Below are 18,780 nucleotides of genomic sequence, written 5' to 3' on the forward strand. Positions count from 1 at the left end.
ATTACTTTAGGCATTTTATTCCATCGATTAATTATTTTTAATTCCTATGGATAGAAATTAGAGTCATTTCGTTTGTTTGTTTTTAGCAAAAATGTAAATATAGTCTTTATTCATATTAAATGATACTGTTATACACAAAACTGTTGTATCAGTTGACAAATGACAACAAAATGATGCATTGATTGAGATCATTCTAAACGAAAATGTAACAATTAACAGAGAAAGAGAGAGAGAGAGAGAAATAAGTTTGATTAATGATAGTTTTGCGGATTAAATAACATTTAAATGTATAATTGTGCAAATTATTACTTTAATTAAAAATAAGCATTACTTAGTTTACTTTTAGTGTTTTTAAAAGTATTTTATGCAAATTTTTTTACGGAAATGCATATGCATGCATTAATAATGCTTATTTTATTTGAAAACTCTTGCATATTTACAAATGCAATTAATTCGAATACATAATATGTCGTTGTAAGTTTTAAAATGCTTATTTACCATCTTCTTACTTGTAATTTTTAATTAGAAAGTATTCTTTCTACTTCTCAACTACATCATTTTTAGTAACATAACATTTACACTTTCTTCAGACTCTAACTTTTAATATTTAAAAAAGCTTTTTTTTGCTTCTCACATGTATCACTTTCTTAACTTATTTCTAATTTTTTTATATTTGAAATTTAATTGTTGGTAAATTTTATAGCTAATTATAGGATCGCAAAAGCATTTTAGGCTTAATAATTTCAGAAATACGCCTAATCTTATAAATGATAACAATAATTGCTTAACTAATTTTTAGGTTTTATTATATTGAGTAAATTTTAGATCCTTCAAAAACATTTACTTTTGCTGAGCTTGAATTTCGACATTTCAACAAATTTTCATAATGAATTCTAATTAACAACATCCATTTCATAGATTATAATAATTAATATATCTGAATTCTTATCATCATCACTATTTAATGGCTAGAAATTATTAAATTGTAATTATTAAACATGAACTGCTTTCTCACAATTATCATTTTTCTTATTTCCTTCTGGAATTTCTTCATCGATAGCTTCTCGATATTTCGTTTCATCCTTTATTCCTTCATCTTTCTTCTGCCGTTTTCCTATTGTTATTGTTTTTTTAAAGTCTTGTTTTGTTTTTAGCTTATTACAGCATAATGTTATGAGATCAATGAATAATACCGCACATTCAATTATTGTGATTACGCTAAAACCTGGAATTATATCATACTTCAATTCATCCTTTTTACTATTAATAGTTTATTTAATTTTAAGCAAATTTGGGCAATTATATTCAAAATTTTTCTTTTTTTTTCGGCAAATTATATTTGACTATATAGTTAATTTGATGATTAATAAAAAAAAAAATTTCATAAAAATTCCCTTAAAAAGTTTAGTAATTACTATGTTTACTTTCAGCCTGGTAAAAAAAAAAAAATGATTTTAACATATGTCTGCTATTGGCCTAGTCAAGAAGTAAAAACTATCTGTGAAGTGTCCATTAATTAATTATGTATTCTACTCCTAGTTTAGCATAGATATGTTAGTCCGATAATTATGAGTTATCAATTATCAGCCTAGCAAAAGAGTGTACTAATTATTTCAACAAATGCAATCGCTAATATAATGGGAAAAAGTGTCCTATCACCATTATTTATCATTAATTCATATTATTTTTGCTCAAATTAATTTTTGAAATTTAACATTCTTATTGCACAATAGAAGAGTTTAGTATTTTTAACTGATATAATTTCATATGATTTATTGGTTTTTTTTTTACCTAAAAATTTCTTTTTTTCTTTGTGGAATTAAATTTTTAGCTCTCAGAATTAATGTTAAATTTGCCAATTATATTAATATACAAGCAATTAAAATTTGATTTAAAATAAATGAATTAAACATACCCATCCATAAACCAAGATGTCCGCCAACATCAGCTAATAAGTTGACAAGCTAAAAATTATAATTCAGTTATTACTATCTGTCTTGCTTAATATACTAAGTTTAAAAGTTTGCATTAAATATAATTAATTTCAATGATTATAAGTTTGTTAAGAAATTTTCCTTTTAAATCTTTTCATGTATTTCTTAAATTAGCAGTAGTTTTAAATAATTTGAAATAAATTATTGAATGGTATTAGAAAATAAACAGCAACACAATACACTAATTAAAATGACTTACTTAATTAGCACTATGCTACAAAAAGTTAATTATTCATTAAACTAACACCATATGCTTCAGATTCTTTTAACAATTCGTAATTAAGCTGCTCGTAGTAAACTTCAACCATTGCTGCATTTTCTCTATAAAATCTTCTGCATTCTTCATCATTCATCTTTGGATCACAATTTCCAAGCTTAAAATTATATTGGAAAAGAATATCAATTGAAAATGAAAATAATCAAATATGGAAATAATTAATAAAATATAGTAATGAAATTGACAAGTCATGCAACATGTGAAAGAATTCAACAAAAAATAAGATGAAATAAAAAGTTAAATTTTCAGATTTATTAATAATTTATGAAACTTTTTGTTACTTTTTCATTTACTTTCAAATAAAAAAAATAGAAATGAAAAAAGACAATAACTTAAAGATCAAATGAATATGATAATGACAGATATTAATTAGTTTTTTTAATTGTAACCAATCATAATGCATCTAATAAATTATTAATCACCAATATAATTTAATTACTGCAAAACATATTACAAACATGCATAAAGATTGCAAGCTTTAAAAAATAAAGGTAAAAAAATAAATGCATAAAGCTAAATAAAAAAAAAATCACCGATTGTCGCAGCTGAAACTTAAAATGATTGAACATTTTTTTAAACTATTTTTCCAAACAATAAATTAATCAATGATAAATTAAATAATACCAAAATAAAAAAAGAGTTAAAATAAAACAAAAAAAAAAACTTTTTTTTTTTGTTGTTCCTTTTCTTCAGCTTTGTTAACTCAGAATTTTCAATACACGAAATATAATTATGAATTTGTCTTCTTTCCCCTCAACATTAGCGATAGTGGTAAAAATTTTTTAAGTTTAAATTTAACTTATAAATTATAAAGAAAAATATAACATGGTCAATATGAAACTGGCCTAATTGGTCTAGCAAAAAATGTATTGAATAGAAAAAATCATTTTATTTATTCATTTTATTGTTTGTTTGTTAAATATAATAAATTACAGAATTGCTTTTTTGATGAATTTAATGGAATAAATGTTTGGGCTTAAATTACATTTCAGAACTTCTTACAACATAGCTAGTTTCCCGACTATTTAGTGCAATCATTCGCAAAATGCACGGAAACAAATTTAAGTTAATTTTCTTGTAATTCAAGCAAATAATTAGACAATCTGCATTATTAATGTGTTAGTAATTATCAAGGATAATTACTAAAATAAATTTAATTTCTGCAGAATTGAATTTAATACTGAAATATGCGAAAAAGATTTGCACTGAATAAAACAGGTAATTAGTTATTATTCATAAGCGGAAACAAATTCGTTAATAATAAAAATGTGCATGTACTATAATAATTTGATTATAATTAAATTGTATTTATAAGGTTTTTGCATGCTATTTAACTTTTTTTATTTTTATTTATTTTTTTTTTTTTTTTTTAATGCAATAAACCCATTTGTTTTAAGCGCAAGTGATTTTAAGTTAGGACTTCTGGGCAAAAATTTCTGTTTCGTTTTGCTTTTTCATTATTTTTCTAAGTTCTCTTTTTTTGTTATTTCCTTTTGCTTATTTCTTATGTTGTAAAAATAAATTAAATTTTTTTTAACGGCGATGACTTTTTTCTCATAATTTCCATAAGTGTTATTTTTCTTTTTGCAATTTTGGATTTTTTACAGAATTTTTATTTGTTTATTTGCTTTTTACTTGTTATATTTTTATTACTTTGTTTATGTTTTATTTTGTATATTGTTTTGTTGTTTTAATAATTTTTTAAAATATTTTCAAAAAGTTTTTTTTCTCACCAATAATTTTGTAAAGTTTTAGTTAAAAATGAAATTTACAAACATCGCTAGCACCGGATGGCCATTTAGAAGCGGAAAAAGTGACGCTGTATATTTCATGTTCGCATGATTGCTTACATTGACAATCCGTCAAACTATCCCTAATGTGATGAAAATCACCGATTTCCGCAATTGTGCGTTCCAAACAACCTCCTGTAAAATGAGATTAAAATTTAATTTAAAATACATTTAATCTAATGCATCTATTAAAATGGAAAATTAAAAAAAAAAAAAAAATTAATTATAGATATCATTTTGTCACTAATTTTCTTTTTCTTTAAAAGAAAGGTAATTTAATTATTACACGAATTGACTTACTTGTTGTAGCATTAAAAGCGGAGCAATGTATTTTTCCTTTCGGAACTGGAAAACGTGGATCACCACAACCACATTTATTAAGCAGTGTGTTTTGAAAGCAACTTCGATGACATCCCTGTCATTTATATTACGACAATTAATAAAAGATAATTTATAAAAAAAAAAGACAAAAAAAAAAATGATAAAAAATAAACGATGATAACAATAGTATAAAAAAATATTTTATTGATTGGTTTTAAACTTTTTTAAAATATTTTGCTGCTTAATAAAAGATTGAATATTTACAGTAAAATGGATAATGTTAAGATATAACTAAATTACTTCCGGATTGTAATCATAACCGCCATAAATGTAAACATTTGAATTCATTTTTTTTTCTCGTTGACAATCACCATATGGTGCAGATAATCTTTGGACAACGTGCTAGAAAAATTAATATTTTACTGTAAAAACGAAAAAAAAAAAAAAAAAGTAAAAGCTTCAAAATTTGATCAATCAAATGAAAAAAGAATAAATAGAAAAAGAAAAAAAGTATTAAAAAACCGAAAATTTACCTTTTTCAAACCAAATGATGAAGCAAAACCAACAGGTGCACTATAACCAAAAGTATCGGGAAACGGAAAATCCGTTGGACTATGTATTGCTAATCGTACTCCTGAAGCTTCCGATGTTGCCATATAATCTGATGTATTCACAAATAATAATAATCGGATTCCTAAAAATAAAGTAAAATGATTTATTGTCCAAAATTGTTCACACTAATTGCATTTTTGCAATTAGTTTTATTTTTATTGAAATTAATTTTATATAAATTAAATTAGCAATAATTTTATATGGCAATGTATGTTTGTCTTAATATTGATTATATCAAGATATGTAATTCTTTCTTAATTAGTCTATTCTTTTCTAATTTTTTAAATTAATCTGTGTTAATTTCGTTTTAGTCAGGTGATCCGTCTTCATTTTTAGATAATTTTATAATTAATTAAATTGTATTACTAACCATACATTGGACCAGCTTTACTGCTTGAATGATTATTATTTACATCCCAATTGAATGTATAGCAATTCCCGAATGCCGGATCAACATGCAGTTTAAAATCAGTATCTGTAATATTATTCTTGTTAATCCGGCTTTCAAAATTTTTATGTTCATGTTTATCCGGTTTCCCCGAATTACTTTCACAAGAAATAAAGAAATAAATATGCTTATTTGTACTAATTTCGAAGCATATTATCATCAGTGTTGTTATTTGTATTTCATATTTTTATTTAAAAAGAGAGGAAAAGAAAAAAAAAAAATATTAGCATTTGTTATTATGAACATTGTCAGAAAATTTTTACTTTATTAAAAAATAAATTTAAAAAATTTATGAGAAATACAATTTATTAGAGAAATAATACCAATATTGCATTCTTTTCCATCAAATGAACACATTTCAATGAATTCACGTTTCGATTGTGACAGTGCAATTCGTTGTACTTCTGATAATGCACTCATCGTAAAAATTAAATTTTCCTTAGCACGTGTCAACATAGCTACACCATCTGTCATACCCTTTAATTAATTGCACATCTAATTATGTCATTCATATTTCTCATCAAAAAGATTATATTTAAATTTTCAACGAATAAATACGCAAATAAATTAAGTGGCAATATGACAAATTTCAATTTTAATTGCAACAAATTTATTTATCTAATGTTTCACCTCATTCAACGTTCGAAGACAGTGCGGTTTCTTGAGCCAAATTATTTGAGAAATTGTTACAGTTCAGATAATCTTAGGTTAAGAGGTAATTAAGTCAATCTTTTATTTAGTAGGCAATCCGGATAATAATCTTTAACTTAGAAGACAGTCGGATGATCTTTAATGATTCATATCAATGATAAACTGAAACAATTATATACCGTAAAACCCATTGCTTTGACAGTTTCTGGTTCAGTAACACGTGCTGATTGTTTTGGCGCTGTCGTCGTTGTCGCTGTTGTTGTCTCTTTGGTTGTTGCTATTGTTGTTGTTGACAGATACAATTTCGTCGCCCACAATTGTTTCACTTCATTCAACATCCGAAGACAGTGCGGTTTCTTGAGCAGAATCAAGTTGGGCTAATATGTAACTAACAAATTTACATAACATTCATTTTACCGTGTTATTAGCATATTTCATTAGATAAACAATAAATTCACTTCAAAAGAAAACACAAATCAAAAAAAAATTTTTCCTTATAAACACACTAATTTCCATAAAAGATGAAATCGTTTCACTTTTTCAATTTTTAATCTTTAATCATTAATTTTATTAGAAATTTAATTAACTAATATATCCTCTTGTACTGTAAATTAACTTGTTTAAAATTTACTTTGTTTTGTTTAATAAGAAGCGATAGTTTGGCTAATTTCTCAGTTAAAGAGAAAAGTTGTATATGAATGATTAAATTTTTGTTATGCTTAATATTTGCAAGTATTGAAATGAAGTAGTATAAATTTCATTCTTGAATTTAAAAATTTTCAACTCCCTTCTTCGTTATTAATCATAGCAGAAATATTAATAGGAAACTGTACGCAGTATTTAACAAATATAACTTTTTCTTAAAATTAATGTGATAATTCATGCTATCGTCTTTATTATCTAAAATAAAACTTGGAATTTTCAATTCTATTTTTTAATTTAATATTATAATGAAATAATAGTTTTTTGATTTTGCGAAAGATATTTTATGAATGTTTACTTCTAATTTCTTCCATTCTCTCTCATTTCAAGCAGAAATGATTTTAATCCAAGAAAAGATTAAATGATTAACTTTAAAAGCTTTCCAAACGCACACTTAAATGGATGAATGTAGATTCGTGGAAAGCTTTTAAATGAATGAATGGAATACGAAAGTTTTTGATTAGAAAATTTGGTGCAAAAATAAAATTACACTTTTATTTCCGATTTTGATGCATTTTCTCACATAAAATCAATTATTCTACTTTTAGCTATCTGAGAGTTACTTGATTGAGTTATTATTTTAATAATCCGAAAATTCGAAATATTATTAAGCTTAGTAATTACACAAATGACATTTTCATGTACTTTTCTTTTCAATTTTTTGAGAAGTTAAAACAAAAATTTCTGCTCTTTTTTAGCTAGCTTATTTTTTCTGTTTTTATACTACAAAATATTATAACTCTTCTATAATTTTACAAAACAACTGCTACACAAGAATTAATTAAAATCTTAGGAAATGTCCAGCATATTATATATTCCCTGAATATATAATATAACAACATAATGACAGTAATTAAATTCTCCAGTTATTTGAAATGATATGTGTGTAGTAAGTAATTTAAGTAATTATCCAAATATCAATAACAAAATTCAGTAATTAAATTACCAAAATATTTAAGACATTTTAATTAGTGATAAATCTTTTTCATCTATTCCACAAATAACTTTCAATTTCTTTGTTCCGACAAATTGAAGTCTTACTTTTATCAGCATTGTCACTGATTGACTCCTTGCATTCATTTCAAACAGTATACTGATAATGTATACCTTTGAGAATAACAGTTACAAAACATAAGAAATAGATTTTTATGATTTGAAAAGAATTGTTCATCAAAAATTTTAAAATGATAACCGGTAATGAAAGGAAGAAATGGAGAGAGAACGAGAAAGTTGTAAGAAAATTGTGATAAGTGTTAAATGTTGGCAGTTTCAAAGGAAAGTTTTAATAGAAAAAAAAAAAAAAAAATTGGCAGTAGCAAAAAAAAAAAAAATGCCTTAAAATACAAATAATTCATTGTATGAAATCCTTTCTTTTTTTTCTTTTTCTTGTCAAATTTTTCCAGAAATTAGGTAATAACTATGGATAAACAACATTTAATTTGAAATATAACTGATCCTACTATATGTATGCATGAATAATTATTTACCAATATGAAAGAGAAAATTCATAATAATTCTATTTTCAAAATTTATTTTTAGAATTTTTTACTACCTTCGCATTAATTTCAGAATTTGGTGCTATAAATTATATTTTTTTAGCCTATAGTAGTTATCACTTAGTTATAAATAGCATATTTATAATATTATCATCAGTAAAATATTAAGAAAGCATGAAATTATGTTAGATTTTAACTTAATTAAATTAAAATGATATTTATAGTTGGAATATTTTATTTAAATTCAAAAAATTGTACAGTTGTAAAAAAAACGAAGAAAACAACAGGTAATATTTAAAATTTAAAGCTTACAGAATCAATGGTACGATTCCGACATAAACAAGGCCAATTAGAACTTTGAAATAGATAATTTTGTTTTGGCTCACAAAAACCATCCTCAAAACATATAATACAATCTTCTTGATACCATATTCTAAAACAATACTATAATTTGATATTTTTTAAATTAGTAAAAAATACATTAAAAAAATAATGAATTAAATTAAACAAAATATTGTTTAAATAAATTAGTTGATAACTGAATTAAACTTAAAAAATACCTTATTTTATTAACCATATTTTCTTCACTTTTTTAATTCAGATATGCAGAAATGCTAATTATAAATAATTTAACAAATTTTAATTGTAATTGATCGATTAATCAATAATATTTAATGCAAAAACAAAGAACAAACGATATATTGAAACACGGCCAAGCAATGTTCATTTCATTGTCATACGTACAGATGCATTTACTGTCATCAGATGGTGGCATTGATTCAAATCGAATACATTCCATATCTGATTTACCGATACATTTACAATGTGCTTCAATTGCTTCATATCGCATTGTCTCTGCCTCAATATTTAACATAAATGATTAAATTCATTGTCTATTTGAAAATATTATAGCTTAACTAACAATTAAAAAATTATTAATTAAACTATAAAATGATAAAAAATGAAAATATTTCTACATAAATTAAAAATAATATTTAATCCCATCTTATTATAACATTTTTGATCATACAATGATATTAAAACAAAAACCATAAAGTTTTCTTGAACAATAATGTTAAATTTTTTTAAAAAATTTTTTTAAGCTTATTAAACTGTAAATTGAAAAAAACCATCAATTAAAATTTTAAGTTATAATGAATTTATTTGAAGCTAAAAGAATAAATTAAATTTTTACGTTCTAATCAAATATAACAAACGTATTTATAGAAAATTACGGAATCATATTAATTACCAAATGTAAATTAACAGTAAAACAATTAATAAATGTTGAAGTCTTTAAGATAATAACTTTTAAATTATAAATTTAAAAAGAAGGATAAAGAAATAATGATATTTAAATAGCTTACCATCCGTTTACTCCTTAGTACTGTTGCAGTTGCATCATTTACATTTATAATTGTTTTAATATCATTAATTAACGTATCATTCATATATGCCAGTACATTAGCAAAATCACTACTGCTTGTTAGAGCAGCAGTTTTTGTTGCTGTTCTTATATTATTAGTTGTTGTTATAGTATTATTTTTACTATTTGTAGTATTGCTAATGAAACGGGTATTAGTTGATGATAATATTTCATCATTAATTTCATGAATTTTATTAGTTATAATAATATCATTATTTTTAAATAAATTATTTTTAACATTTCTCTCTTGTCGTTGTCGTTTTACATTTTCCAAATAATTAATGTTTAAATCATTGATCATTCTGCTGTCAAATAACTGCGATAAATGCTCTTTTTGATAATTAGATTGTTTACGAATAATACCAATTGGTAATTGTTGTTTTGTGCGAACTTTACGAAATGATTTCGCATTTTCATAAACATCCATCTGCAATTGATTTAATATTTTGCACAGCTAATAAGAAAAAATGCATTTTTCTTCAGATCAAAGATTAACTTCTTAGATCAATTAAGTTCTATTTTCCTATGTGCAAAGAATGTTGCTTTCTTTTTTTGAGTAATTAATTGATTGAAATATTGAATTTGTTTCTAAAATTTTCTTCAAAAAATAACTTATTTAAAAAAAAAAACATTGTTGATATTACAATTGAAATTTAAAACAAAAGTTGCATGCAATTTAACATTGAAAACTTTTATTTTCATTTTAAATAAGCAACAATTATTGTAATCGAAACATTCAATAAATGTACAAATGATATGTTTGGATGTAATAAAGTTGTTATCGCAAAAAGATAATTTTATGTTTGAAAAAAATTAAAAATAGAAATTTAGATATAACAGAAATGAAATATTATCGATTTTTTTCACCGGGAAAAAGGTCGTTTATTCATTATACTTTTATTAAAAAATAAAAATTTTTGCGATAAATTAATTGAGATAAGTTTTGTTTGAAAAAATTGAAAAGAAAAAAAATCAAGCTCAGTGTCTTAAGCTTAATGTAGAAATGTTTGAAATATAAAAAATTGCATACAATCAATAAGTTTTTGTCCGACAAAGAATTTATATTTCTATATTTTGATTTTCTATTCTGTTTTCTTTTTTTTTTCTTTCATAAAATATTTTGTAAAAAAACTAAAATATGGATACTTCAATAAAATTTTTTTTAATAGTTTAATTATGAATAAACGCATAAAGTTAATTAATTTACAGCTTTATATGTTTTCATTAATTTACACAACTAATAAAAAGCATACCGTATCTTTAACAGATTGTACTGATCGAATTAAACTTTTCTTATATGGATTCAAATTGCAAAATGTTACAGCAGGAAATTGTATATAATCAAATTTAAGCTAAAGCAAAAAATCTTTATTTTTTATTATTAAAAAAAAAAAAAAAAAAAACCAACAAATAAGAAATTTAAAGAAAAATGAAATTAAATTAAAATTAAATAAAGGTAAGATAAATGCTATAATATCATATAATATGTAATTTACTTACTTCGATACTGGTAATTTTTTCATAACGATTAAATTTCATTACTAATTGATATGCTTGTACAATAAGTATAATAAAGCAAAGAATAATTCCAAATAACCATAGTCGCGCAGTATATGCATTTCTAGCAATAAATATTCGTCGTACACCATGCGCTGTTGTATTTTCCGAGAAATTACGAATTTTTCTTATCACAATATGATTATTTTCATCAATTTTACGTTCTGACTGATAATGATATGGAATTGTATGATTATCATAGTATGACTGATAACATAATTCATTTAGTGGTCTGTTATATTTAAATGACAATTTTGATGGTTGAATATATTTCATATAACTACTAGCATAACCATCATTTCCTGATTCCGATGATTCCATGTATTCGCTGCAAATTAAAGTAATTAATAATTATTAATTATTTTGTATAAAAATTAAGTTGTTGGTAGGATTTAAAATAAACAAAAGAACAAAAAAGCAAAATTTCAATTAATTCCATTCTTTTTTTGGTTTAACTGAATGAATAAAAAATATTATGCTATGTTATAAAATGCATGATTGTAAGGATGGAAGGAAAAAAAATGTTAAACTAAAATAAATTTCACTTCATTCTCAAAGAAAAAAAAAAAAAGAAACAGCCTTCTATGACAAATGTGATGCATTCAAATGATAAGCTATTATAATGGATTGAAACATGAAATGAGACTTAATCCTTAAATTCTATCTATCAAAGAGAATAAATCGATATCATTGGTAGTAAAAGTAGTAATGAAAAAAAAATAACTCTGATAGAAAAAAAAAGAAATTCTGGGGGGAAACAAAGAAGAGAGAAAAATGAATGATATTTTCACTACAATTTTTTGCAATTAATTAGATAGATTTAGAAATTTTATAAGTTAAAGAAATGGAAAAATTTTTCACAACAATTTGATCCTTTTCATTTTTAAACAGATAGATTTCTTTTTTTTTTTTTTTTTTTGTAGGTAAAATTATTTGGTACAATTAAGGGCAAAAATTAATACTTAATATCATTTCATTTAGACAGCAACATTAAATAATATTACATCTAATTATAATAAATAGATAAATACAACAAATAACTACAATAAAAAAGATAAAACTAGCAGTAATATATTATTTATAATTTGTTTGCCGGCAATTTTGCCAAAAATAATATATTATACTTAATTTAAATGTAAATTTTATACAAATTAAACCCTGTTTTTATAGTAATTTGAAATGTAATAATGAAATGAATTTCGAAATGTTTATTAAAAGAGTAACATTCAAACAATACGCACAATTTATCAAAAGTATGCTTAAATAAAATGAAACGAAAAAAAGAGCTAAACAAAGCAAATGTAATTTTTATTAGAAAGTGAAATTTTTTAGTCACTTTTATAATTTTTTTTTAGCGTGATCTTCTTGAAAGTTAGATTTGATATTAAGGAAAGAAATAAAAATTTTTATTAAATAAATTAAAATTTTGGCACAAATATCAGTCACAATAATAAATAGGCTGAAGTAAAAAAATTCGTTATCAAATTTTTTGAATGACATAACAAATATTTCTATAATTATTAATATAACTGAAAAGGGCAGGTAAAATAATTATACTAATTTGTTTTGGAAAATATACTATATCATTTACAAGGCAATAGGTATATTCTCATATCATTTACTAACTCAATAAGTGTAATTTCATATCATTTATCAAAACAGTAATTATATTCTTATATCATTTGCCATCTCTCTCTCTCTCAAAAAAAAAAGTATCTACAGTAAAAAGTCTTGAAAATATTTTTAATATGTCAATATCGATGGTATTGTCACCTGTGATATCATCCAAAATTTCAATAGGATAAATAAATTTTTTGTATCAAATTTTTCTTCTCATCTTTTAAGTATTTTCATCAATCATATAATCAAACAACAAACTTCATGGTATTTATTGCATGAAAGAAAAAAAAAATTAAGCACTGATAAGAAAAGAAAAGAAAACAAAAAAAATTACAATTTTTGTTAAATTGAATAAATAAAAAAAGGTTGCATCAATGTTTTCATTAATTTTGGTAAAAAGTTTTTGTACAGAATATTGCAACAGATGGTTAAAAGATGTGGTAAAATTAATAATCAACCAAACAAAAAACAAAAAAAAAAATCGAGATAAAATATTTACTAACCATTGTTGATATGAAAGATTATCATTATTATTTGGTTGATAATCATTGTTGTTCTCATTATCATCATCAGATGGATCTGTTGTTGGATAAATTTGTGATGAAGATCGCGAATGAGATTGAGGTTGAGTGGTAGATCTTGAAGATGTTGTCATGAAGACACTGTTGGATAGTTGTTGTTGTAATCGTGATAAATTGTGGTGACGATGGCGATGACGGTAATGGTGATGTTGCTGTTGTTGTTGACGATGATGATGATGATGATGAGAATGATGGTGATTCTTCTTTGGATGAGACAAATTTATTGTTGACATTATTCTTTTTGTTTACATTTATTTTAATGTTATTATTATTTATAATTTATTTGTTGATGAGAAAAAACGAAATATTATGTATTATTGTTGTTGCTATTTTATTTGCTAATAAAATATTATTGTAATTATTAGTAATCTTATTATTATAGCTGCAAATTTGTTTTATTTTTTGTTATAATACAGAAGCAATAAGACTTGCGAACGATAGAATATTCGTACAAATGATTAATAGTATAAATAAGTAGCGTAGGGAATGCGTGAATATTTACGATAGTATTACACGTTTGAGCATTACACGTTGTTATATACCAATAATGACTTTTATAGACGAATAATTTTGCGAAAGAGCTGAAAATATATTTTTTAAAAAAAGAAAAGAAAAGTAGGGAAGAAATATGACAAAATTACATAATAACGCGAAGATAAGGTAATTAATAGATAGGTAAAATCATTAGTCATTAATAGGTAAGGTCATAAAATAATCAATGCTGTGCTAATTGAATTTCGATAATAAAAATAAATTCAATTACTATGAACATTACGTTAATAAAATATTGATAAATGTTATAATGAAAGATAAGAAGTAAATTCTTATTTAATAAATCATTAATATTTTCTACAAAAAAAGATATTAATCATTTATTGTTAATTTAATATATGGAAATTTTTTTTTTATTTCCATATATCATCCAACGCTTCATATCTTATGATGCTGAAATTTCAAATTTGAATTGAGCTAAGGTAGTCCTACTTCTTGTTTTAAATAATAGACTTTAAGCTTTTTTTTTAAATAATTAATTCAAATTAATTCTAACTTATAAATATACAACTGAAAAATCAGAAAAATACAAGAAATTAAAATTTTCCACATCCATAAAGGAAATTAATCAGAAAACAATAAAAAAGAAGTATGATAATTTTGTATATTTAATTTTAAGTTGAAATTTCAATGTTTTATTTTTTGTCTTAAAAATTTTTGTTCAATTACCTGAAGAAAAGAAGAAAAAAGGAACAAAAATAAAACAAATGACGAAATAAAATAGAAAGTAGAAGAAGCTAAAATTTAATTTACATGTAAAATTTGAAGGAAAAAATTGAATTATGAAAGAAAATGATGCAAACATATTGATTAACCACTTATATTATAAAAAAGTATATATTGTAGAGAAAAATTTAGATAAATAAATATCTTTGTGTACATAAATAGCTTGTGTTAATTTTTTCATTCATTTTTTTATTTTCATAAAACGGATGACATTTTGTTGCTATAACAAATTAAATGGAGTGAGGACAATTGTTGATGCTAAAAAAAAAAAAATTTCCACTTTGTTTCACATCTATTTTTAAATATATTTTAGTAAATTACTTTTCCACTTTTTTCTTTGATTCTATAAAAATAGAAGAAATTTTTTATTATATATGCAAAAAAATTTTTTTTTCAAATAGAATGAATTATTAAAAAAAAAAAGATTGAAAGCTTATCAATTCAGACTTAACATTTATAAAATGTAAACAAAGAATGCTTTTTTTTCATTAATAAAACTTTTTATTTATTTCTCATTTAATTCTCTTTATATCTGCTGAATTGAACTTTTATCATTGACGATATGATTATGATAGGAGAAGTAGCACGAATCCATATATTATAATATTATTTTTGAAATTGTATGAAAAACAAAAAAAAAAAGTGAAAATTCGCTCTATTTGGAAAAGTTTTTTGTATAAATTATATTAGTATTATTTAATATTGGAATTAACAATAATTTAAATTAACAGAAACTAGATTAGCACATATTAGTTTCATAATAAATTAACAATGAGTATTTGAAGAATTACTATAAAACATTGCAAGTTATCTTTCAAGCTTTTTCAATGAGCAAAACAAACCGGAACCGGTTAAGTGATGATGATGACAAATGCATCATTAAAATAACTGTTGAATATATCATATATAGTTTTTTAATCCAAATATAGAAAATCATAATTACTTTTAAATAATAAATCGTAGTAGGCTAATATTTTCTAAAAAAAAGGAAAAATGAGAGTTCTAAACTTAGTAACGGCAATAATTTGAAATTAATAATATACACACTCAAATTTGCGATAAAAAATTAACAGACATAAAAAAATGAATAATTAAACAATAAAATATGAATTAAAGTATTTACATTATTCCAAAGAAAAATGGCATAATAAAAGTTGACTTTAAATAAAACTTTTTTATCACCCAATTCTTTTTCATCATTAGTAAAATAACCATTTGCATTTATCTTCATTTTTAAAAAATTACTTATGATATTCAAAACAAGGTGAAAAACAAGCTTAAAGAATTTAATTTTGTTCTAGGAACCAGAATTTTTTTTTTTTTTTGCTTTTTAATAAATATTATTAAAATGATTCCTCCTATCATCCAAATTTTAATTCATTCCATTTTCTTTTCTATTTTTTAGATGTAAAATTTCTCTATCAAATCTGATTATCATTATCACTAGAATATTTTGTTATCAATGATTGTTTATCCTGAAAGAATTAAATGATGAAAAAAAAATTGTTATAATAAAAGTGTACAGTTGTGCTCAAACAAGCTTTCAACTAATTCTCTTATTTCATTGACAAGTTTGCTCAGCTAAGTAATTTGGTGGTAAAATTCATATATATAAATAATGGAAGCAAAAATATTTTCAAATAAATAATTTAGTAAAAACAAAAGAAAAAAAGTAATGAAGTAAAAAAATTTTTTCTAACACTTTTTAATTTCTTTCGTTTCAAATTTTATTCTGTTTTTTTTTTTTTTTTAGATTTTTTTTTTATTTTTTTCTTTTTACACTTATCTCAAAATTTTTTGAAAATTAAGACCATTTCAACGTGAATCATTTTTCACACTTAAATTTAATTTCAAACATCATTGTCAATATATTTATTAAATTATTCTCTTTGAAGTTATTTTTAAAACTTAAATCTGATTTAATTTGGAACTTCATTGAATATTTACCAAATTATCCCATTTCGAATTATTTATTAAGCCTTTAAACTTATTTAATCTCAAATTTTATTAAATTATTATATTAGTTAGTTTTATCACATCTTTTAGTATGATGCTGTAACAAATCATTTTTTTTTTCTCTTTTCAAGCATAATGGCATTAATAAAAAGTACTAGTAAATAATAAACAAGCAATACAAGGCTAAAGCATATCAAACGATGAAAACTCAACCCTCTCACATCACTGAAAAAACTTTTAGAAAAACTGATTAATCATTTCAGTGTGAGAAATGATAAAAGATCAAAAACCATTGATAAATACTTTTATTTTGTAATGATTACTAGAAAAAGGAAATCTGTTTGATAAACCATTTCTTAACGGGAATTCATGATTACTCAAATACATCAAATACAAGAATTGATAAATTTCAGTTTTTAAAGTAAGACACATTCTGTAGAAACTTAAGAATGGCAAAATGTAATTTCAAGTAAAGAAGATTTGAAGTTTTTTTTTTTTTCTAAACAAAAAACAAAATTTCAATCCAAAATTTGATTTTTGTTTTTCAGTTATTTATTAGCATTATAGCTATAATTTTCGAATACATCAATCTTTATTGTATAATTAATGTTATTTAATAAATGATAAAAAAGATAAGGATTTGTTTTTGTGAAGAACTATTACTGAGTAATTTTTGTTTAGCTTAAATTTTTTTTTTTTAAAACTCAAAAAATTTCATCATTATTTTATCAATATTTTTCTCTTCTATCCACTCTAGTTCTTTCTGCTTTATCTTATCTTTTCTCTTCCTCTCTCCACCTATTTATTATTTTTTATTATTATTTCATAGTTTTTTTAAGATTGGTAAAATTCACTCAAATGTCATTGAATTTCAATTTCTTTTCTTTATTTTCATAGAGTGAAAATAACAGAGCGGAAATTCCTATTATTGAACTACTAAATACACAACTGGAAAGGAAAAGTATTTAACTAAAACCTGAGTTGATTTTTTGAAAAAAAAAGTTCATTTTTTGGAAAAAATAAAAAAATCGAGAAAAGCCATTTAATGATTGAAAAAATTTGAATAATTGTACAGTGATAAGATGTGATTAACACAAAAAATTTGCTAAATTTCATGTTATTAAGAGGGATGATAAAGGATGGTAATTCTACTTAGGAAGTAGAAGTGAAAAATAAAGATTTGATAAAATTAGTTTCGAACTTAAGTTTAACATAATCAATTAGAAAATTATTGCTAATAATGTGCCAAATGAATAAAATATTATAAAAATTTTGAATGAGCAATGATACAAATGCTATAAGTGCGTCATGAATAAATTGACGATGAATAAAATTTCAATAAATAAAATGATTAATACTTAACGTAGCATTCATTAATTTTTGATATTTTATCCTCCTTAATTTTTTAATTTTTTCCTTCACTCTGTTCTGTTAAGTAATTAACGCAGCAGAATAAAATAAAATAATAATTGAATAATTCAGGTTAGCCCATAGGCAATAATAGATAATTCACATAAGTAAACTTAAAGTAACAATAATTAAATAATCCATGCTGACCAACAAAAATAGCAATTATTAAATATAACTCATATAAGCGGTAATGATATCCTATATTAATAAATTATTTTTGTTCAATTTCTTTCATCAAAAATGATAATTATTTAAAAATTTGTTAATTTAAGATGAAATTAAATTAAGCTAATACCACAAATAAATTGAAATAAAATAAACTAAAATTATATGTACAAATATTACACCAAACAATAATTGATTTTAAACCTACAAACTAAATAGTCTGAGATTCAAATAGCAATCAAAGTTGAATGATGTGAAGTGCGTTGAAATAAAGAAAAAACAATAAAACTGGAATTAAATGCATATAAAAGAAGTAAATTCAGTTAAATGAACATATATAAAAGAAAAAAGAATAAAATTAGGACAGTAATGTGAAATATTTGATAATAAAAGCAATAGCATTTGCTAACAGTACCACTTCTAATCTTTCAAATAACTTTGATTTGATTTTAAATTTCATGTACTTTTTGCAAGAACAGTGCAACACATGATTAAT

At 22.9% G+C, this 18,780-nt stretch overlaps 1 protein-coding gene across 1 annotated transcript; it reads right to left on the reverse strand.

Moving 5' to 3' along the window:
• Window positions 1–992: 992 nt before the first annotated feature.
• On the reverse strand, window positions 993–13,708 carry Bma-deg-1 (Uncharacterized protein; the record flags this gene model as incomplete). The annotated part of the gene is made up of 16 exons (XM_043074967.1): window positions 993–1,225; window positions 1,916–1,964; window positions 2,240–2,368; window positions 4,048–4,196; window positions 4,362–4,476; window positions 4,683–4,784; window positions 4,916–5,076; window positions 5,365–5,469; window positions 5,766–5,919; window positions 6,273–6,470; window positions 8,604–8,724; window positions 8,987–9,150; window positions 9,659–10,144; window positions 10,971–11,069; window positions 11,218–11,602; window positions 13,398–13,708. 16 exons carry the CDS (start codon window positions 13,706–13,708, stop codon window positions 993–995), a joined length of 2,961 nt encoding a protein of 986 aa, XP_042930901.1.
• Between the last annotated feature and the right edge of the window lie 5,072 nt (window positions 13,709–18,780).

The sequence above is a fragment of the Brugia malayi genome (genome assembly GCF_000002995.4).
Source record: "Brugia malayi strain FR3 genome assembly, contig: Bm_v4_ChrX_scaffold_001, whole genome shotgun sequence".
In the NCBI taxonomy this organism is placed as follows: Eukaryota; Metazoa; Nematoda; class Chromadorea; order Rhabditida; family Onchocercidae; genus Brugia; species Brugia malayi.